General features: G+C 46.0%; 2 protein-coding genes across 3 annotated transcripts; both read left to right on the forward strand.

Moving 5' to 3' along the window:
• The first annotated feature begins 20 nt into the window (after positions 1–20).
• Positions 21–3,294, forward strand: LOC149348022 (queuosine-tRNA galactosyltransferase-like). Of its 2 annotated transcripts, none has more exons than XM_089585716.1 (12): positions 21–101; positions 166–282; positions 356–458; positions 531–595; positions 689–757; positions 2,087–2,182; positions 2,254–2,349; positions 2,420–2,544; positions 2,656–2,799; positions 2,855–2,923; positions 3,012–3,086; positions 3,149–3,294. In XM_089585716.1, the coding sequence occupies exons 1-11, from the start codon at positions 66–68 to the stop codon at positions 3,079–3,081; spliced, it is 990 nt and encodes a 329-aa protein (XP_089441842.1). In that variant the 5' UTR covers positions 21–65; the 3' UTR covers positions 3,082–3,086; positions 3,149–3,294. The 2 variants fall into 2 exon arrangements, with proteins under 2 accessions (XP_089441842.1, XP_089441841.1); XM_089585715.1 differs by having other exon boundaries at positions 2,656–2,791.
• A 342-nt stretch (positions 3,295–3,636) lies between these two features.
• LOC149348023 (FERRY endosomal RAB5 effector complex subunit 3) lies at positions 3,637–21,878 on the forward strand. The gene is made up of 12 exons (XM_089585717.1): positions 3,637–3,979; positions 4,056–4,198; positions 4,665–4,846; positions 4,977–5,076; positions 5,164–5,288; positions 6,089–6,189; positions 6,479–6,563; positions 7,467–7,579; positions 10,012–10,196; positions 10,961–11,194; positions 19,247–19,372; positions 21,413–21,878. Exons 1-12 carry the CDS (start codon positions 3,811–3,813, stop codon positions 21,494–21,496), a joined length of 1,647 nt encoding a protein of 548 aa, XP_089441843.1. The 5' UTR covers positions 3,637–3,810; the 3' UTR covers positions 21,497–21,878.
• Positions 21,879–23,630: the final 1,752 nt, after the last annotated feature.

The raw sequence follows: 23,630 nt of genomic DNA on the forward strand, positions 1-23,630 counted from the left end.
AGTGCTAAAGTTTGGCATTTGGAACTCGTGTTGCTTGTTTGCAAAGTTTTTAAAGTTCAGTGGTCATGCCAGAAGAACGTTTGAGCCCTGCCGTCGATGTGGTAAGGCAAGATCGAAATCCAAGCCTTGTGCGTGAGTGTTAATGCGCGATCGTTTTTCGCACAGTCTATAATAATACCTGTCCACAACGGTGAGCAGTGGATAAACGACTGCCTGACATCTGTGGCTGACCAGGTATTTGCCGGTACCTTAGAAATCTCCATTTTCAACGACTCCAGCACAGTAAGTATCGCTATTCTCGAAGCACTGCGAACGTGAATCTGCAGCGCGTAGTGAAGAAGACCCATTTTCGCAGGATGGCACTGCTGGACTTCTGGAAGAGTGGAAACCGAAACTAGAATCGCGCGGCTTTTCTGTTCGCATTTCTGCGGGCGATCCCGCGTCCGGCCCCAGAGGAGGTGAATATGTTCATGTTCTGCTTTTGTACCACCGCGAAAAGTATCTTGTTAACGTTACTTTTCATTCTGCAGTCGGTTTCGCGAAAAATGCCGCCGTACGCCGGAGCAAAGGAAGCTACCTGTGTTTCCAGGATATCGTAAGTGGGGACCGCTTGCGCGCTTTTCCTTTCTTTTTGTTTTTGTTTCTTTTTGACAATATGCAGGCCTAAGTCTTTCTTGGTACTTTGCAGGACGACATCATGCACCCTGCGCGCGTTCAGGAGCAGTTCGACGAAGCTACAAGGCAACCACCTAACACGGTAAGTATATGCATGCCCTTGACTGATTACAGGGAAGCACTACGTGTAATTTCGAACATTATTATATAGTATGCTTGGTGCACAAACTTTGATTTATTCATTCGATTATTGGATACTTCAGACTGAACAACGCTGTATGCGTCAGAGAGTGTGCCCAGACTGGAAGTTGCTAAACGCAAGGCGATTTAAACAGTTCCTTTTCAGGAAAACACAGTCAGAGGATGCTTTGCTAATCTGCTGTGTGGCTTATTGCTGGCATTAAACCCATGAGCTGTGGGTATTGCAGAAAACTGCGTGTTGGTTTTCTTTTGTTACCATAGTTATACATTCCTTCGTTTTGTCAAAATGTGACACAATATATACATATTTGCATGTTTCTGAGCATGTGCTTCGGCATTTGAATGCCGGAACACATGCTCAGAGACATGCAGACATGTGTATAGCAGAACACATTTGAGTTGATCAAACAAACGAAAAAAAGTACCCTTGCCCTAGATGCCATGCTAAGTTGCGGAAAGCAGGAGAAACAAAGCTTTTATAACACTGCACATTTTATTTTTCTTTCCTGCTGCAGCCTTGAATCTAGTCGCAGCGCAGATAGTAGCAAGCTTTTCCAGTTGGTTTATGCAATGAAGCAATATGTATCTGTGCAGTTGTTTGCGTTTTATTTATTTATTTATTTATTTGAACATACTGCTAGCCTCACATTTGAGGCCGTCGCAGGAGTGGGACATCACATACACTAAAATAACACAGGTCAAGTGTTCACTGCAGGAATTTTCACTGCAGGCATACTTCAAGTGTATATTTAGATGGGGACTTCAGCTTGATAGAAGAAGTTTAGCATAATAAGAGTGCTGTAGTTCTACAGCTCTAGGGAAATTTCAATGAATAAATTGGTTTTGAGGACAGGAAAGGTGCAGCATCTGCTTCACTCTGTAGGAAGGAATGAAGAAATGAGTGAAAGAAGGAAGAAAGAAAGATGCGCTGCAGTGGAGGGCTCCAGACTAATTCTGATCACCTCGGCTTCTTAAATGTGCACTGACATCAAACAATGCACAGACTCTTTTGCATTTGTTCATGTAGTAGTTCAGTGACTACTACCTTTCAAGACATGAGGTAATTCTGCACAGTCATGTCACGTTTAGAGCCTCGAAAGGTACTACTTCTTCAAGTGCTCATGAATGGCAAGGAATGGGAAGGAAGACAGACTCGATGAATGCAAGACATGAATGCTAGCGCTGCAAAAGAATGTATTTAAAGATTCCTCACCAATTAGCCGAGTTAAATACATTATTCACTACATTTAGAGCACTTTTTTTTCTCTAGATTGTTGGCTCCCAGTTTCACCGTTTGCCAGAAGGTTCAACAGAACGTTACACATTATGGGCCAATACCTTAGACCCCAAGAAGCTTACAATCCAGGTATTGTTTTCCAAGACTGAATGTGGATTCAGTGTTAAATGTTGACTGCTTGACTTCGATCAAACTTTCAGGTTTATACATCACATGGTCCCACTGTCATCATGCCTACATGGTTCTGTAACAGAGTTGTCTTCGATACTGTTGGTGGTTTTGATGAAACTGGCAAGGTATGAAGAGTGAGGCTTGAGTGTTTGGATGCCGAATGCTATGAAGATGTTCACTCTCTTTTTCCTGCAGGGAACACCGGAGGATCTTATCTTCTTTTACAAACACCTTGACTTTGGAGGAAATGTGGTCAGGGTCGAAAAAGACCTGTTGATGTATCGCTACCACTTGCAGCAATCTACGTTCACCATTGCAGAGTACGGCATGCGATCCAAACATTCGTAGAGGGTGAAGTTTGTGCGCTTTAAATGGAATATGCAGACTCTATTTGAGCTGTCACATGTAAAGCAGTTTACATTATGTTGCAGATCTACCATTTGGGACCTTCGACTTACAAGACTGAAGCAACTCATCCTTGCCAAGTGGCCAAGTTTTACCATTTGGAATGCTGGAAAACAGGGCCGCAGGTTTTATAGGAGTCTCGACATTGAGAACCGAAGAAAGGTACTGGGGTATATGCAAGTTAAAGTTATATTTGAAATGTTTAAGTGACTTTCTCTCCTCTAGGTGGCTGCGTTCTGTGATGTTGATGAGAAGAAAATCTCTAGAGGCGTTTACATTCATGAAGAATCTGAGGTACGTTCGTTGTTTTGTTCTGGTTCTGGTGTTCTGAAAGACATTTTGTAGTGTGCTGATGTTGTCCTTTTTTTCCCCATCGCTGCAGGAAGTGCCTAGGCCAAGAGTCCCCATTATTCACTTTAGGGAAGCTACTCCTCCGCTTGTCATCTGTATGAAACTGGTATGCATCCAGTTGTTTTTTTCCTTTTTCCTGAAGTTGCTGACTGTTTCTTCTCCTTTCAGGATCTGACCAATGGCTCTTTTGAGGCAAACTTGTCATCATTAAATCTTGTCGAAGGCATTGACTATGTGCATTTTTCATAACCATGTGGACCGTGACAACCTTTCCGCGAGATACATGCAAATAAATATTTTTTATAGAAATGGCACTTATCGTTTCACATTCTTTATGTGTTAAACGCATTTTGCAAAAATGCAAGAGCATATTACTTACATGTACCATGTACAACAGCCAAATACCATCTGCGCATGAACTGTGTAGCGCAGCATTAGGTGACCCTTGACTGCATGCAAGCCGACGTACAGACTCGCAACATGTTTCGGCCTTTTCAAGCACAATATACGGAAGTGTCGGGGGTTACGATAAAAGCAGGTGCACTGACCATCCGTTTTCTACTCTGCCGCTAAAACTGACCGAAACAAGCAAAGAAACCGCTCTAAGCGATGACAAACAAGACAATGCAATCCAATCCAAAAGCCAAGAAGGCGTGGTTTCGGAAGCGCCGACAACAGCGGCAGCGAGGAGAGTTGGAAATATGTTGGAAACTACTTTCTGGACCTAGAAAAATGTAGAAGCTGTTTGAGAACTGCCACAGGCTTAAACAATCTCTCTTCCGTGAGCCAAATAACCCTTCTTCAAAAACCCACAGAAGCCATAGTTCACGATGAGCGCCGCTCCGGCAGCAACCGAGAGAGACTTCGTCTGGTCCGCGTCGTACACCAAACGGGAGTTCAAGGTCCAGCGCGCGATCCGCATCCCCAACGAGCTTCCCCTGAAGGAGATCGTCTTTCGAATCATGCAGGAAGAGGAACTTCCGTGCTATGTCGAGGATGGTGAGTGGATCCCATCTAAAAAAGAAGGCGCGCGGGCGCGGTATCTTAGGTTGCATCGCGTTGTCTTTTTCTGCAGATTTGACGGAAAGCCTGTGCGAGTTTGTGTCCCGGGAGACTGAGAATTTCTACGACGAGGCTGCAACATCAGCGATCGAAAAGTTTCGGCTGGACGGAGACGTCGCGGCCTTAGCTGCACGCTGGACACGGGACTTCGAAGAGGTGAGCAGCTCTACCAATCCGATGGGCCTTATCCTTTAATTCGCTTGTGAACAGCGTTAAATTTACTTAGATTGAATCCCTTGCGGCTGACCATAAGCACATGCAATTGTGGGGGTGCGATTGTGCATAATGTTCTGATGAAAATCAGGGAAGGATTGACAGTCGGATCAAAACCAGAGATGTTCTTCCGCGATTCGGAGACACTTGACGTTGTATTACAGGTTACACTAGTGTCCGAGATTCGCCTTTGAGCCGTTCTTTCCCGCATCATATAGAACGACACACCCCGTATAAGATAGTACTTAATAGCACTGTGCATCTTTTGAAAGATTTTCGAAATGAAGTTGTGAAAAGTGCTAACTTTTACCATTGTAGGCCATGTTGACCGGAATATACCAAGCCGGCTGAATTAGTGACCATTTTTGTAACCTCTGGTAACAATATCTTTTGTTCGTATTTTGCGTAGGAACATCTCTGCTACGCAAGCCCGGAGGAAGAGGTACCAGACAGCAAATTCCCCACCATGTACCATACACTGATACATTCGCCGGCTCTGGACACAATGCTGAATCTGGAGCACAGCTATGCTCTGGCCATTGGCGACATGGTGCGGGAACGGGATCAAACACTGAACCACTTGCAGAAGAGGTAGTCACCTTTTTTGTATCTTATAGCTCGGTTCTGCAATGTCCCTTGCCCTTGTATTGAAGCTTCTTAGACAGATTTGGGGCTTGTAATCCCAAAGTACTAAAACACGTCTTATCTCTCTCGGCACTAGGCAAACCATGGAAATGGAACGCTGTGTGCAACAAGTGGGACTTGGTCTAACTGACCGTGACATAAATGACATTGCGGCCAGGCACTTTGAAGAAACTCAGGCAAGTTGATTAATTGTCCGCGGATCTAAAGAAGGACCTGACCTGTTGACTGCGTGCATCTTTAATATTATTTGTTTTTTTCTCCAGAGAGTTTCTGACCACTGGGACAGCCGCATAGACTCATTGAAGCAGACACAGAAGAAGGAGTTCCGCGAGTGGATCACCACTGTCTACGAAGACTACATTGTTTCCAAGGGCGCTCGGGGGTTTGGGTGAGGCCAAAAAAGTTTTTTCCGATGCACTGCCCTGAATAGAAAATATGAAAAAACACATGAAAGAACATATGCAAAAGAATAGGATGAAACATTGCTGTTAGCTTAGCATACATTTCATCACGCCAGCGAAAAGCACTATTCATAGACACCTACCAACTGGTTAAGAAATAGCATGTGGGTCCATTTGTTTGTAATACTATGATCGCTGTTTATTTGGTGAAAGTGTAGTTTGGCAGCTGTTACCACTGATTAGTTTTTGGAGTTTTCAAATGAGATGAAATGGCAACTATATGTAATCAAGGTACGGAATGTTATGAACCTTTGGCACCGTCTAGATACCACAAGCCTTTAGCTTGATGTTTAATGCGCTAGTTTGGTAGACTGGACCTTCCATTATCTACTGTTGCGAATGTCACCCGGCAGTGAAACGAACAGCTAATGCTGCAGTTTAGTGGTTTAAAAATTTTAATTGGTTGCTGAATTAAGAGTGCACCCTCAGACCGTATCTCCATGTTCTGTAGCTGATACTGTATCGTCACCCTTTTATACAAGACAAAGTGTGACGAACAGTCCATACTGCACTACAGGCGTGCTGCCATAGGGTAATGTTTTGTAGTGTTTAACATATTCAGGGACTTGCAGTCCCTGAATATGCGAACATCAATGCTAACATCAAACATCAAGCTAAAGGCTTGTGGTATCTAGACGATGCCAAAGGTTCATAACATTCCATACCTTGATTACATATAGTTGCCTTTTGCTATGCTGCAAATAGACTGACATGTCATCTCATGCAGGGAACGCATGCGAGCAGCATCTAAGACGCTGGCTGGGCATGATGTGCAGAACTGGACACCACCTCCCCCTCGGCCTTCGGAGAGTTTCACTATCCATTTAGGTGAGCTACTGTGAACATAACATCTATTATGCTGTTATATAGCTTATTATAGGAGGCCTTTATTATTATCAGTCTTCATTATTAACTAATTAGTCATCAAGAGAATCTTTAAGAAGCTCAATGTTGGTCTAGCACAAGCTTGGATGACCAGACGTAGCCGTTGATTGTATTGCTTTGTGTGTGGGCGAAATGGAAAGTCTTGCGTTTTGATCTGAGCCACTCCCAGAAAGGCTGCCCTACTTACACGCAGTATGTGCATTTGAATGACCTTCGCGCATGCACCCCGCAGGCTCCCAGCTGAAAGTGATGCACAACCTGCGACTGCTGTCAGCCAACATCCTCGACCTATGCCGTCACACCACATATGGAATGGGGTGAGCTTGCGCTTTGGTTATGCAGTTCGCAAAGTTCGCAGGTGTCAAAGAACTTTTGTATACCCAGTATAACCAGCTGTAATAGTTGATACTGTAAAACGGTTGTAAAATATTAACTGCTCTTGTTTTTCTGACCGGCTTTTTCACGTAAGCTTGTGAGATCAACCATAACAGAAGTTGCCTCACAAACAGAGTAAATAAGAACATCTGCTTTTGCACTTTGCCCTTAATGCTTAAGTGTACACTTAGTGTTCACTTAAAGGTGCACTGAAGAGGAATCTGAACTCGTCTTTTTGCCGCGGGAACTTGATCTACACGTTCCGAGCATTCTTAGAAACTTCGATTTATTGCCCTGTGGGGCCGATTTCTCTAATTAAATCGAATTAATGTCCGGCTCCCGCCTTTTTTTTTTTAATTCTCCCCCCCGTATGGTGGGTGGAGTCGACCAATGCGTGGAGTGCCTTTCAGCCAGCTCCGTGGAGGCTTTGCTTTCTCTTTGTTTTTTAGGTTTCCGTGAAATAATAGTTTCATTCGGAGATAATATAGCCGCAAAATAAGCCCGCAGAAATAAAAATACGCGCAAACTATTTGATTCTACGGATTGCTACGTATTACTCTGCCGATGGCAGAGCGGCAAGCCGCCACGGGACTGGGTGAAAGGCACTCCACGCGGTGGTCGACCGTACGGGGGAGAATTTAAAAAAAAGGCGGGAGCCGGACATTAATTCGATTCAATTAGGGAAATCGGCCACACAGGGCAATAATTCGACGTTTCTAAGAATGCTCGGAACATGTAGATTGGGTTCCCGTGGCAAAAAGATGAGTTCAGATTCCTCTCCACTGCGCCTTTAAGTGCAGCTCTCCAGATGCTTGCTCACCTGCTGCTCCGAACCACTCTGGCAGGGTTCCAGCTCCCCAGAGGCTGCAGATGGCCATGTCACTCTACTCCAACAGCCTCTCGGGCATTGTCCTCCTTGTCGACAACCGAATCAACTCCTATGTTGGCATCAAGAGGGGTACGGTGCTCTCTCCACACTCACCTTGCTTTTCTTTGCTGCAGTTTCTCAAAGCTTAGCATTAAGCACTGCACTGCTTTAACATCATAAGCTCACAACATAGAACAAATAACAAAGCCCTCAGGTGACACAGTATTTGTGGCGAACTATGCTCTTTGATATTCACTGGTCATCGAAGCATGACTAATACCGTGCATACTAGTTTTTAATTACTGCAACATAAGATGAGCTAGCGTTACTGCATCAATTGATAGATATTAGTTTGTTCAATAAACTGTTCGTCTCCTCGTATTCTCATTTGCATGTTGTATGGCAAGGTCCCTGAGCCAGGTGTTTTTGATATCATGGCTAGCCTAAGAGGGTTCAGCTTAAGTTAAGGACAGCATAGCGAGCTATGGAAAGAAAAATGATAGGTGTAACATTAAGAGATCGGAAGCGGGCGGAGTGGGTGAGTGAACAAATGCGGGTTAATGACATCCTAGTCGAAATCAAGAGGAAGAAATGGGCTTGGGCAGGGCATGCAATGCGAAGGCAAGATTCCAAGAGAAGGCAAGCGTAGCAGGGGGTGGCAGAAAGTTAGTCGGGCGGATGAGATTAAGAAGTTTGCGGGGATACGGTGGCCGCGGCTGGCCAAGGGCAGGGTTAACTGGAGAGATATGGGAGGGGCCTTTGTCCTGCAGTGGGCGTAGTCAGGCTGATGATGTTGATGAAGAGGGTACACGGGGGTACTTTGTAATATAAAACATGTAAGCACCTAATGAGAGCAGCACTGATTCACAGTATTTAGACCACTGTGGCACATGTGTGCAGACTGTGAGAAGTAGAGGAGCTGCGGCACATCTCCCCTTCTCCCAGATTGCGCATAGATTCAGCCAGCACCATGCTCACTTTTAGCAACTACTGAAGAAGTAAATGAAACATCAACTGTACAGATTAGAGGACACATCATGTACTGAGTCAGCAAATGCACGGGCACCAGTTTAATGGGCTGACATCACCACACACCAAACATGGCTGAACAGCAGTACTAGATGAAGTGCTATTGTACCAATTTCTTCAGCTTTCCATAAAGCAGTGCCCTTTTTCATAACAGACACCTGTGCATGTAAGCTTTCATACTACCATAGGATCTTGATGATACGATCGTGGTTGATATGAATTGCTGGATGATACGAACTTGTAAAATTCCCTGGCCGAAATGCATTGTGTACAATGCGCAGATTTTTAGTTGGAGTGAACACTCTCCCACACCACTACGTATGATACGAATGAGCGAGCCACAACGTCACCCTTGAGCAATGAGCGCGGCTCTTACATTGCCGACGTCACGAGTGAGCGCTGGTGCGTGACAAGTATGTCACCGATGTTGGGAGGCACACACTGCAAGCAGATGGTCGGCAGTGGTGCGTGGCTGAAGTACTGCCAGCTGTAAACAGATCTGTGTGAATGCATCCCGCTATTCCACGTATGGATTTCAGTGCGACAGCACTAAGGTTCCTGTTCTGCAGAAAATCCAGTGTTGTCGTTAGCATCGTGTAAAATCCTCGGAGAAGCAACTTAGGTGGGCCACCTAGGTCATGTGACCTAGCAGCATCATCGCAACCTGCCCACCGCATTGTGAGCAAACTGCCCACCGTGGCAGGTGGCGGTTTAATTAATGATTGGTCGTGAGAGGCTGCTCGGGAAGGCCAACTTGGGCACCACAAACTCCACCGCTCGCAGCACCTACCATCGCAGGGCAGTGGCGCATCGCTTAACCACTGCACCACTATGAGTATGAGGACTCCCAGGAATCTATGAGCGTAAAGTAGAGAATGACCAATTCCGCATATATGGGCATTAACCCGTTAACACTACTGCTTCGATCCCTTAAGGCGGAGCTTAGGTGTTCTCTCCAATTTTTTGTTTCTTTTGGATGATACAAATATTTTTGTAGCCCTGTGAGATTCGTATCATCCATATTCTAATATACAGGGTGTTTCACGTAACTTGAACCAAGGATTTAAAAAAAGCAGTAAACCGCAACACGCTGAAACCAACGATACATTGTTTGCCATAATTCATCTTAGTTAATTAACCAATTAAGTGCAATAAAAAGATATTCTGAGGAGCGCCACATGATGGCGAACAATGTATCGTTGGTTTCAGCGGGCTGCATGAACCACTTTTTTTAAATCCTTGGTTCAAGTTATGTGAAACACCCTGTATATAAGCCAGATGATGTTTCAGTTGTGCTTCTTCCCGTGTGCCTACTTCGTGAATGTTGTTCCGTGTTGCACTGTGTAATTTTTTACGACAATAGAGCATACTTGATGAGTCCGGCACACTTTGTAACTCTTCTCTCGGCATTTCATGCCTGTTGTGTCTCTGCACAGAGGGACGGAAATTTCGTGTGGAGTCCGTTGCAAGCAGTGCCCTTCGTTCTTTCACAGAGTTTGCAGCCATCTGCCATGAATCGACGGAACTGCATTTCCCGGACCTGGATGAACAGCTGGAGGCCATCCGAGGCAAAGCCCGTGAAGCAAGCGAGATCCGAGCCGCAGCCAGTCTGTCCGGATCGGACGGCAGCTCGAGCCACTCCAGTCGTCGCTCCAGCTTTTCTGGGCACGACAGCTCGGTGAGCCACGACGTTTTAGCATTTGCTGTGAAGATGACTTACTTGTTCACTGAATTTCTCCCTCATTACAAAATCTACTCCACCTTGGGGGATTCCCCTAAACATTTGACCAATTCATCAAGGGCTGCTTATTTAGTTTCAAAATACTTCCAATTTATTTCTGGACAGTTGATTAAGGAAAGCGAGAGACGTGATTTATTATTAAGAGTGGGGAGTGGTGTGGTGCTTCCTAATTTTGAGCTAGAGTTAAATTAACACTAAAAGCCTTTTTATACATCAGCTTGTTTTAAAAGTCACTGTGCCATGCGAACTGCACTTTTTTCGTGCGTTTAGATACATTTTCTGAAAAAAGAAAAATACGATGGCTGGCTCCTTTTATTTACAGTATCGTTGCGCAGATGCTGACAATGTAAAAAGGCTGCACCAAAGCCTGTTTTTAAATTAAAGCACAGCGGCCTATGTACCATTTGGAGCAAATGCTGTCTCGTACCTTGCGATGTCTTATTTAGCATTACAATAAAAAAAATAAATATGGTAATTCGCTGCTTCAGTGTGAAAACAAATTGACATTGTTATAACGACCACTTTGCACATTAGCTCCTCAGGGTTTTCGACAAACCTGTCGATGTATTTAGGCATGTTCAATTCCTTCCAAGAAGTATGATTTTTGTTTGAGCTTTTACTGTTAGTCAAGATGTTGACAGGGCCGAGCGTAGACAGAGAAGAGCAGCGATGTTCAAACAGCATGCACTGTTGTTTTGCAGGGTTCTAACCCAAGCCCAACGTTGCAAACTGGCGACTTCTACGTCACACGCCATTCGAATCTGTCCGAGGCCCATATTGTGTTCCACGTTGTAAGCGACGATTCGTTGCGGCTACCAGACATCAGCTCACGGCATCCCATCATCCTTGGACTGCGCAACGTGCTTCGAGTTGCGCACGAACGTGACGTTTGCAATGTGACACTGCCTTTGCTGCTTGTTCACGAACTGTCCGAGGTGTGTACCAGGTATTTCTTGAAGCATCGTTCCATTCTCACTAGGGTGTACCGATTGCAGTTTATACATTATGACGTAAAGAGTTTTGTGCCTTTCTGGGATCGACCACATCTATTGATTGCTTTTTAACCCTTTGAAGGTTTTTGCCGTATGTATGTACGGCGGCGGTTTTCTGTCCCGCAAGGTCTTTGCCGTACGGGTACGGTTTCGATCTTCCATTTGAAATTTTGCGCCAAAAGAACAATGCGTGCTCACTGAGTGGTGCTGCCACCTCTTAGGACTTACAAGAAGTGCTTGAATTTTGTGCTGCCTTCTTACGGAGATAAGCAGAACTTATGTCTAGCTTTAGCGTGGCGGCACAGACTGCGGCAACACCCCTTTTGTAGTTTTGGTTTCGCCGCGTGATCGCAACGGAGTCGTGCGAAATTTGAGTTTTCTTTTTGTCAGCACTATCTTGCAGGGGCTGCCGAAGTTTATTTCTATCTTTATTGGCGCTGCTCTTAGCTTGCTTATCACCGTTGCTCGCGAGGTATTCTCGCCCTCTGTGGCAACGCGCCTACGCGGTTTCGATTCCGCTGCGGGATCGCAACGGAGTCGCGCGAGACGTGTTCTCTCTTTGTGGGCACTGTTCTGCAGAGGCGGCGAAAGTTGATTTCTATCTTTATTGGTGCTGCTCTTAGCTTGCTTATCACCGTTGCTATTCCATTCTATTGAACATTTTCCAGTTGTGAGTGATGCTGTCACCAAAGTACTGTTCCTAATTTTTTTTTTACTATTTATTCTCGATTATATACATTTTGTAGATTCAAGATCCGCAATAAAGTAATTTGACCACCTGGGAAAGTTTTCTTCAAAATAATTCGACCCTCAAAGGGTTAAAACTATCTGAAAGGCACTTCTATATTTGTACGTAGTGTAGGTGTACATACTTGTTTTTGCTAAGAGGAAACTGTGACAGAGCCAACAGTCATAAAGGAGCGATTGCTGCAGTCAGCAGTGCAAACTGTTCTGGCCACAAAGTAAATATGCATGGCTTTTGAGCCAAACGAGCACAGAATCTGCTTACCTAATCTCCCTCGTAGGTTTGGCAGTTCCCAAATTGCATGCGACGCTCAAGATAATGAAATGTCAGCCATGATGCTACCATAAATCTTTTGGCTGCGGGCAGTAAGGATATGGGAGAGGGTTGCTCATAATGACTGCTTTGGATCACTGCTGCTTATAATAAGCAAAATCATGTGACTCAGTTACAAAAAAAATGGGAACTTTTGATGCTTGTGGCATGGTGTTATCGTTAATGAAAGCAGTGGGAAATGCAGCAGCATAACAGAATCCAAAATGCATGCGATGCAAAGATGTTAGTTAAGGAAGTTGACAGGATATGGCAGAAAATTTATAAATGTGTTACCAATGTTTTAATGCTGCTATGAAAAACATTGTGGTGACCATTTTTCTGCGGTCTCACACTTAGGAATGGTGCCCTCTCTAGTTCACTGTTGGTCGACCTGAGAAGATGAACTAATGAAATATTAAATCACCCTAATTTGTACGAGTGCGATTTTGAATGCAAAATGTGCCCTAAAGCACTTTGAGAACAAAGCTGAATGTGGCGTAGCATTTTTTAAACGATGGGTACCTAGCTGGTCTTCAAAGCAGCTTCAGCGTTGAGTTTTGTTCACCCTTGCCATAGACAAGCAGCAATGAAAGAAGCATGATGGTGTTCTGGGAATCTTTTTATATATCGGTGTCCCAGCTGAATGTAACGAAGTATATTTGTATATTAGAGCCGTGTGGCCTAGTTTGCGGTAATTTTTCATTCTTCAAGATTAGTTGAACTAGCTAACATTTAAATATTGTCTGCAGGGAAAAAAATGTCAGTTTTTAAGTTGTAGTTCAGCTGAAATGTTTGCTACAAGGCGTCCTTTGCATGGCTTCTTTTTTTTTTTGCCTAGCCTTAAAAGAAATCGTGCAAAGTTCAAAATGTGCGCTTTTACAGCTGCGCTACTCAAGTTCCCCTAGCGTAAAAGAAAAAATCCACTAATCTCCAGAACGCAACACCGCCTGTGATAAGATAAGTGGATTCACTTTCACCTAGAGATCTTCCAGTGCACTCAAGTAGCACCACTGTAAAAAAGCTACATAAAGGATATCTGCTGTCAAGGTGAAGTGAAACCTTGTGCACTTCACCTAAGCGATTAAGAGATTAAGGCACAAAGCTAGGAGCGAGATAGCAAGGGCTAAACTCATAACGCAATAAACATATCAGCGATATTATCACTAGCAGCACCGATAGCAATTGTGAGGTGTGGCCACACTGAGATTTTGTAATGAACAGCGCGTAATCTATTGGCAGGAGTGTCTGTCCTGTGTCTTCCCTTTTGTCTCCGTTGATTACGTGCTGTTCATCATAAAAAAAAAAAAAGAGGTCCCTCTGTCGCTTGCGCTCAGATAACCTTGCTTGCTTGCGAAAGTGCCGGCGTCAGTGAGAAGCATCATTTCGAAAAGGTTTTGTCATAAAAGCATTCAGGCGAAATTGCCACTGCTTAGGCCTGATACTTGCATCAGATTTGCAGATCGTCTGTGAGATTTTTTTTTAGGCATTGTACAAGCTTAATAATTGACACTTTTTCCCAAAGGCAATAATTGCAAAAAAAGTTTGCCAGTTAGTCTTAAAACAAACTTTGCAGGACAAAAAAATTCTGAAAACTAGTCCATATAGCTCTCAACAGCAGCAAGTTGGTTTCACTTGCTTAGGGCACCCTTTTTTAAAATATTGCAACGGATATTCACAGAAGACGATGAGAAGGAAGTGCCTGACTGGTGTGCGCGCGCTATTGTTCGGTGCCTCCTGTGTTGTTCGCTCTGCGCTCCGGTCGCCCTTGCTTGTGACTAGCCTTTCGGGCAACGTAACATCTTTGGTGGAGGTGCGGGGTATCGTTCCCAGTACCACGGAGCTCCGAAGCGGTCGTCAAACCGGTGCTACTACCATCATGGCCCCACCCAGCGAGTCGCCGACCACTTCTGCTGCTCCTTTCGTGGTCATGGCTTCGTCCCGTGACCCCAGTACATTTTCGGGAAACGACGGCACCGATGTCGACGACTGGTTAAGCCTCTACGAAAGAGTAAGCGCATATAACCGGTGGGATCAAATGTTAATGCTTGCTAACGTAATTTTCTATCTGAATGGAACGGCGAGGGTGTGGTTTGAAACCAACGAAGAAGAACTTACCAGTTGGGATATATTCAAAGAGAAATTGCGAGCACTCTTCGGAAGACCTGACGATAGGCGGATCACTGCGAAAAAACAGCTTGGTTCTCGTGCGCAGTCGTCGACGGAAAGTTACGTGGCCTATATACAGGACGTATTGGCACTTTGCCACAAAGTCGATGCCACCATGAGCGAGTCCGACAAGGTGGGCCACGTGCTGAAAGGCATTGCTGACGATGCCTTTCATCTGCTCGTTTGCAAAGACTGCACAACTGTTGACAGCATTATCAAGGAGTGCCGTCGCTTCGAACAAGTCAAAAGCCGTCGCATTTCTCAGCAGTTTTCCCGACTTCCAAACACAGCCGCTACATCTTCTTGCCAGGACCAACGACTTCAAACTCAGGTGCCTTCAGAGTCTCCTCCTGTCACTGACACTGTGACAAGAATTGTTCGCCGTGAACTTGAAGCCCTAGCCCCTGTGGTAACATCATCGACCACACCTAATGACACACTGCCTTCCGTGTCGCTTATTCAGGCTGTCGTGCGGCAAGAACTCGCCCATCTCAACCTCCCTCCGGCTTTGTGCGCAATCGGAAACTCGTCCCCACAGCCACCACCTCCAGTCCCTTTCCGTCCCACCTATTATTCACCACGGCGTTACCGCGATCCGAATGAGTGGCGCATGCCAGACGACCGCCCAATCTGTTTTCAATGCTCTCGGGTCGGCCACATTGCCCGCCACTGCCGCAGCCCCTGGTCGTCACCCCCGCGAGACACCTCCTACTGCCGTCCAAACTACACACGCCGCTTTTCACCCCGCCGCCCATCCGAGACGTCTGAGGCCGCCGATCAACCTCCACGACAGTCCTCCCATTCGCCTTCGCCGCTGGCCCGCCGCTCACGCTCACCGCAGTCGCCTCGTGTTTCGACTGCTGCGTCCTACCGCCCCTCTCATCGGGAAAACTAAGTGATGCAGCTCCCGGAGGTGACGCTGCATCAACGACCCGGACCTCAAACCCTCTACTGACGACTCGACCCAATCTGCTAGACGTTACAGTTGACGGTGTTCCTGTGCAAGCCCTTATTGACACCGGTGCCCATATTTCTGTGATGAGTGCTGCCCTCCGCCGTCGCCTACGCAAAGTCCTTACGCCTGCAACGTCCTGTGTGCACGTCGCGGATGGTGCTATGCCTGCTGTCGAGGGACTGTGCACCGCTCACGTGACAATCGGTGACCACAGTACGCCGGTTCAGTTCACCGTCCTTACCACATGCGCCCATGACCTCATTCTCGGTTTAGACTTTTTGTCGGATCATTCTGCCCTCATTGACTGCTCGCAGGGTGTCCTTCACCTTGAGCTTCCCCAACTCAATCCTGACCCCATCGACTCGTCGCTCCGGTTGACCTGCCCCGACTATGCCCACCTGCCCCCTCAAGCCTTATCTTTCGTTTCCCTCACACCTTCTCGCCCTGTTCCCGATGGTGACTACATCGTTGCGCCAGTCCTTGACCTCGCACTGACCCGCAGTGTTGTCCTGCCCCATACCATCGCCACCGTCACAGCCAACAACCTGTCTCTACCTTTCTTGAACTTCGGCTTCTCCTCACAGCTGCTTCCAGCCGGCATGTGCGTCGCTACGTTGTCCCCACTCGCCCAGTGCCATGTGGCTCCATTAGATGCCTCTCCTAATCGCGACCCACCAGACCCACCGCGGTCCACTCCGCTGTCCTCGGACGCATTCACAACCATGATGCCCACCGATCTCCGCCCCGCCCAAACTTCTCAGCTTCGTGACCTTCTCCAGTCGTTCTCCGACATTTTTGACGTCTACAACACCTCACTGGGCCAAACTCTCGCTGTGACGCACCGCATTGACACCGGCGATGCCCCTCCCATTCGCCGCAGGCCCTACCGTGTCTCCCACGCCGAGCGCAAGGTCATAAACAACGAGGTCTCAAAAATGCTTTCCAAGAACATAATCGAACCATCCCACAGTCCCTGGGCCTCTCCAGTGGTACTAGTGAAGAAAAAGGACGGCTCATGGCGGTTTTGCATAGATTATCGACATCTCAATAAGATCACTAAAAAAGACGTCTACCCCCTGCCGCGTATTGACGACGCCCTTGACTGCCTACACGGAGCCAAATTCTTCTCCTCCATAGATCTTCGTTCCGGCTACTGGCAAATTGCCGTCGATGAGAAGGACCGTGAGAAAACCGCTTTTGTGACCCCTGATGGGCTATATCAGTTCAAAGTAATGCCTTTTGGCCTATGCAACGCGCCAGCCACATTTGAGCACATGATGGACGCCCTTTTGCAGGGATTTAAGTGGACCACTTGTCTGTGTTATCTGGACGACGTCGTTGTATTTTCGCCTACATTTTCATCCCACCTAGAAGACCTTTCCCAGATTCTTTCCCTCTTTCGTCGTGCCGGCCTACAGCTTAACTCCTCGAAGTGCCGTTTCGCGAGACGTCAGATCACTATTTTGGGCCATATCGTTGATTTCCAGGGGGTTCACCCTGATCCCGATAAGATCCGGGCCGTGAAAGACTTTCCCCTTCCCCGATCTTGCCACGACGTCCGAAGCTTCTTGGGGCTCTGCTCGTACTTCCGTCGATTCATCCAGGGCTTCGCCGACCTCGCCCGTCCCCTTACCGACCTATTGAAGAAAGACGCCACCTTCGTCTGGGGACCTGACCAAGAACGAGCCTTCTCCACTTTGATCGCCAAGCTGACCACCACACCAGTTTTGGCGCACTTTGATGTTGCGGCCCCCACCGAAGTCCGTACTGACGCCAGTGGCTACGGCATCGGCGCTGTGCTCTCTCAGCGACAATCCGGTCAGGACCGTGTCATCGCCTACGCCAGCCGCCTTCTTTCTGCGCCCGAGCGCAATTACTCCATAACAGAACGTGAGTGCTTAGCCCTTGTCTGGGCAGTTGGCAAATTCCGTCCTTATTTATACGGCCGCCCTTTTACGTTTAAAACCGACCACCATGCGCTATGCTGGCTCTCCTCTCTGAAGGACCCTACAGGGCGGCTTGGGAGATGGGCATTGCGTCTGCAAGAGTATGATTACACCGTGACTTACAAGTCTGGCAAGTTACACCAAGATGCCGACTGCCTCTCACGTTACCCCATTGGCCAGTGTGACTTGTTTGGCACTGCCACCGAAGCCGACCTGTTTTCTCTCTGTCCTTGCCAACATGGGCGAAGAACAGCGCCGCGATGACGATTTGAGATCAATTATCGACCGCCTCAATTCCACCCCGTCTGATCCCTCGATGCGGCGCTTTGTGCTCTCTGACGGAATCTTGTATCGCCGCAGCCTCAATCCGGATGGCCCCAACCTTCTACTCGTTGTCCCCAAGCACCTTCGTCCTGCTATCCTTCATGAACTCCATGATCTCCCCACTGCTGGCCACTTGGGTGTATCGCGTACATACGACCATGCGCGACGTCGCTTCTTTTGGCCCGGCCTGTTCCGCTCCGTACGCCGCTATGTTGCAGCCTGCGATGAGTGTCAGCGCCGGAAACGCCCTGCTACTCTCCCAGCTGGCACACTTCAACCTATTGATGTGCCCCCAGAACCTTTTCATCGCGTCGGCTTGGATCTTCTGGGTCCGTTTCCAGAGTCCACCTCCGGCAACAGATGGGTTGCAGTTGCCACGGACTACGCCACCCGTTATGCGATCACGCGGGCACTGCCAACCAGTACAGCTACAGATGTTGCGGACTTTTTGCTATACGACCTCATATTGCACCATGGTGCTCCCCGCCAGCTTCTTACCGACCGCGGCCGCTGCTTTCTGTCCAAGGTTGTCTACGACATTCTTCAATCCTGCTCTACTAAGCACAAGCTCACCACCGCCTATCACCCGCAGACAAACGGACTTACTGAGCGTCTCAACCGCACTCTGACCGATATGCTCGCTATGTACGTTTCCCCCGACCACCGCGACTGGGACCTCGCTCTCCCGTATGTTACCTTCGCATACAACGCCTCCCGCCATGATACAGCCGGTTACTCCCCTTTTTACCTTTTATACGGCCGCGAGCCCCAATTGCCTTTGGACACGCTGCTGCCTACTCCTGCTGCTCCGTCCTCTGAATACGCCCAAGACGCCATTGCCCGTGCTGACTACGCCCGTCAACTTGCACGCTCCCGACTTCTCGCCTCGCAGGCCTCCCAGCAGGAGTTCTACAACCGCCGTCACCGCACAGTCTCTTTCTCTCCTGGCTCCCTCGTCTTGCTTTGGTCCCCATCTCGCCGCGTCGGCCTCTCCGAAAAACTTCTGTCCCGTTATCTTGGCCCGTACCGTGTCCTGCGCCAGGTAACTGCTGTCACTTACGAGATCGCTCCAGCCTTCCAGCCCGCTTCCTCCCGCCACCTTCAACGTGATATCGTCCACGTCTCTCGCCTGAAACCCTACCTCTCGCCCTGCCGCTCGACGTCATCCAGTACACCGTGACGGTGTTTTTCCGGACGGGGGGCCATGCAACGGATATTCACAGAAGACGATGAGAAGGAAGTGCCTGACTGGTGTGCGCGCGCTATTGTTTGGTGCCTCCTGTGTTGTTCGCTCTGCGCTCCGGTCGCCCTTGCTTGTGACTAGCCTTTCGGGCAACGTAACAATATGGTCATATTTAGCTGGGACACCCGGTATATCTGTGTATGGGGGGGGGGGGTACATGCCATGATGCTTACACTATGAGCAGGTTCAGGCCACTTTTCTTTGAAGACGTGTACATTTGCATTGCGTTCATTGCCAGTGGTACTTGAATAATGCCTTGTACTATAGAGCATGCTGCACTGACAAATTTTTTCTCCTTTCCCAGGAGATGACGATCCCGTGGTGTCTGAAGCGTGCCGAACTGGTGTTCAAATGCATAAAGGGCTTCATGATCGAGATGGCATCGTTGGTTGGCGAAGAGACGCGGACCGTCCAGTTTCTTGTGCCTCAGGTAATGTCAGTGACCCCCACTCCATGATCACCTCCTATGCTGGCTGTTTTGGCTGAAGTGTAATGTCACACTGGGATCATCCTTTATTTACTTAAAGGTGCAGTGAAGAGGAATCAGAACCCGTATTTTTGCCGTGGGAACTCGATCTACACGTTCCGAGCATGCTTAGAAGCAGTGACTTATTGCCCCGTGTGGCCGAGTTCCCTAATTAAATCGAATTAACGTCCGGCTCCCGCCTTTTTTTTTTTAATTCTCCCTCGTACGGTGAGCGGAGTCGACCAACATGTGGAGTGCCTTTCAACCAACTCCGTGGCGGCTTGCTGCTCTGCCATCGGCGGAGTAATATGTAGTAATCCGTAGTAGCAAATAGTCCGTGCGTATTTTTTATTTCTGCGGGCTTATTTTGCGGCTATATTATCTGCGAATGAAAATATTTATTCACGGAAACCTAAAAAACAAAATAAAGCGAAAGCAAAGACTCCACGGAGCTGGCTGAAAGGCACTTCACGCGTTGGTCGACTCCGCCCACCGTACGGGGAGAATTAAAAAAATAAAGGCGGGAGCTGGACGTTAATTCGATTTAATTAGGGAAATTGGCCACACAGGGCAATAAGTCGCAGTTTCTAAGCATGCTCGGAACGTGTAGATTGAGTTCCCGCAGCAAAAAGACGAGTTCAGATTCCTCTTCAGTGCACCTTTAATGTGCTATTGTGCTGACTATATGCTCAGCATTTTCCAAGCGACTTGTTTTAATGTATCTTGCTCGAACTACAGACTAATGTCGTGTAATGAACTCAAGTGAAGTATTAGCATGCATATATTGAAAGGAAATTGCTGTCATCTCAGTCCAGTAATTGTTCTCAGTACTAATTGAGTCTGGAGCTCTTTTGGCTATGTTGCTTTTTTGTCTGGCAACAAAAGACACATTTATTGGCGAGGAAATTGGATTTAAAAATCTTCTCGCCAGTTGCTTCAAACTCGTGGCATCTTTACTGAAAACAACAGGCTGCCACCGTTTTGAAGTGAACAGCGGTGTAGAATTGGTGCTGGGATCCGCTCCCAAAAATCGCTGTTGACACTTGCATTTTACTTGCAAAATTGGCTTTTGATGATGACACCTGTATTTAGTTTTTTGGCCTTTTCTAGCTTATATAAGCTCCACTTTATGCTAGAGTTCTCTCTTTTTGGTTAGAACGTGGTACTGTATTGACCCTATTGATACAGGCCAACTTCCATTTTTCCTCAGTGTCCCGTTAATGCAAATGTACGGCTCTGCCTTCCTCTACCATGAACTTCTAGAGCTCCTCCATTATGTCAAGGGGGGATGAGGGCCTTAAAAAGTTGTTTTTTATTTGTTGACATAACTTGTTGAAACTTGGCACGCAGGTGTATCATAGAATGCTGATTTCAAATATGCATCTACATTTCAAATATCTCATCCGGAAGGAAATTTATGGCAAAATAACATCCCAATTAGGCCATTTTTTACAGGCCTTTATGATAATTTCTTTGTTTAAAAAAAAAAGCTTTTTTAAGAATATGTTAACATTTTCAAAGGTCCAATACACATCCTAAAACTTTGCTAAAACTTGAAACATGATAGATTAGCAGTTAGGCCAAGTGTGGATTAATTACTACCACACTGTTTTTTTGTTCCAACTTTGTTGTTTATTTATGAACAACAGAACGATTTCATAGACATTTTATTAGCTTTAGAATGTTCTGTGGGCCTTTGCAAATGTCTGCTTATCCTTAAAAAAGCTTTTTTTTAATTGGTAAATTACTGTAAAGGCCCGTAAAAAATGATGTAATTAGGACGTTATTTTCGTATATATTTCCTTCCAGGTGAGATATTTGAAATCTTAATGCATATCCAAAAATCAGCATCCAATGATATGCGTGCATGCTAAGTTTCAGGAAGATATGTTAACAAATAAAAAGACAATTTAAGACCTTCATACCCCTTTAAAATGAACAAACATATCTTAATTACAGCTAAGTGCAGATTAAAAATTGCTAACACCTCTTGTTGTTTTGCAGGGGATATCGGATGACCTCTTTGCAAGCCTGTCTGGGATGCTGTCGTCAATCTTCAGAGTCTCCAACCCACTAGTGTTGAAGTGATGCATGTGAACACAAATGTGCATTTCAGAAGACTACTGAGGGGAGACTGCTGAACACCTTTGCGATCCCCTAGTCTGAATAGTTAGTGCATTCAGGCAAGGACAAAGGGCCACAAGCAATGAAAAGAAAAAAAAAGGCTGGCATATGCCAGTGTAGAATGTACAGCTGTCGAAGGTCAAGGGCAGGGAATGTAAGTTACCGGTGCCTCGAAACGACAGGGACAACAGCCATTAACTTAAAGCGCTTAGGAAGGCACACCATACTGTGTACACCAGGAGATACTGGTGCATTCATGACATACTCATTATTGTGATACATCGAAATAAGGTGCAATACTGTGATGAACTCTATGTGCTAGTAAAACGCTTTTTTTTTTTTTCTGCGACTTTGTACTGCTTGCATTTTCTGCCGACTGTACAACATATTCAGAGTTTTTGCACTTCACTTTCATGGTGTCCTGATATTACATTGATGTAGTACAGCAACACAAGGAACAACAAGGATGCATATTACTATTCGTGTTACTAACACCATGAGTAGATAGTCATCTTCACTGTAAAAGACAGGCACTTCAGCATGTATGACTTCTAGAAAGGTATGACTGACCTTTTTGTAATTTTTTTCTTTTGATAATGTAAAGTTTAACGGTTTAACTATGGCAGTAAAAAAACGTTAGAGGGCACTGTGGAAACCGCATTAGAGTAATGCAAAAGCATTGACGCCTCCTCGCCGCCTCTAGTTGCTCCTCTTTACCTTTATATCGATTGTGACGTCGCATCTGACAATTGGATCACATAATTTACCTTAAACCACAGTTAACTCTTTCCCTACCATGGGGAAAATGATCATTTTCTGAAGGTTTCAGTACATTTTTTTTTCTGTAAAAACTATTGCATTCAATATTGATTGCAATACCCAAAAACAGAGCTGTATAAAGGTGCTTCCTATTATTATACGTTGAAACAACAATTTCCATGTTGCAACAAAAAATTTTATTTCCTAAAAACGAGATTTTAGAAAAAAATTCAACAAAACTTGCAAAAACACGCTTATATTTAAAAAGAAAAAATGTTAAAAATGTTCTGAAATATGCAAAATGTTTGTTACTCTATTGGCCACTCTCTGCAAAAAAAAAAATCATTTCTATCTTGAATAGTATTGTTGCTACAAAACAATAACTGGAAACCCTACAGTTGTGCATCGGAGTGCGGCTGCCTGTGTTTCAGGCTGGTTCCATCATCACTGATGGGAAAACTGAATCATCTTCAGCACCTTGCAACATTTTCAGGCTCGTTGTTGCACAGGACGTCGATTAAATCACTCGCAGACGAAACGGAGTCCTGAGATTTGCTATGTCTTAGAGCGCGTGCCACGCATGCGGAGGCTGCCAAGCGACTTCGATGGTACCGTATCTTCGGAGTGCGTTCAAAAAATGGCGTTTTGTAGGGGCAAAAAGAAACTATAACAGAAACAAAACTTCAGTTCTCCGGCTACAAGCCAGATGCGCATCGTGCCTGTAAGCAACGCGGAAGGCTCCGGAGTCGAGTGGCGAAGGCATCATCTGTGGGCAACATGGCGGGCAATGAGCGCAGGTCCGCGTCTTCATTTCTTCGCAGTGCGTTAGAAAGTGCCCCCTCGCGGGACAAAAGAAAACTACATCGGAAACAAACTTTGGTTCCTGGCCTACAAACTACACCTGCAGCGAGGTCATTAGCAATGCAGAAGGTTCTGAAATCTGGGCATGAAATGATCGTTAGCGGGCTAACGATGCTCAATGGGCACGGTAGGGAAAGAGTTAATGTGCCTTACTGTATAATTAATTCAAATTTAATTCTCCATTAATCCAGTTAATTACTTAATTCACAATTTTGACACAATCAATCCACAGTTAATTTAATTCAGAACTGAGTCATTTATTTCATACTTAATTCACAACTGATTTACTCTAATTCACCTTCAATTCATTCCAATGTAACATTAAGTCACATTATACCCACATTAATTTATAATTAATTCACCTTAGTTCATCTTCATTTACTACTGGCATTTCTATAGTTTGTTACTGATTAGATTTCGATTAACTCCAAAGCCCCCATCGTTTCACCTCAGTATTCATTTCACACATTCAAATTTC

Source organism: Amblyomma mixtum, chromosome 4 (genome assembly GCF_055824585.1).
Source record: "Amblyomma mixtum isolate Tamu chromosome 4, ASM5582458v1, whole genome shotgun sequence".
In the NCBI taxonomy this organism is placed as follows: domain Eukaryota; kingdom Metazoa; phylum Arthropoda; class Arachnida; order Ixodida; family Ixodidae; genus Amblyomma; species Amblyomma mixtum.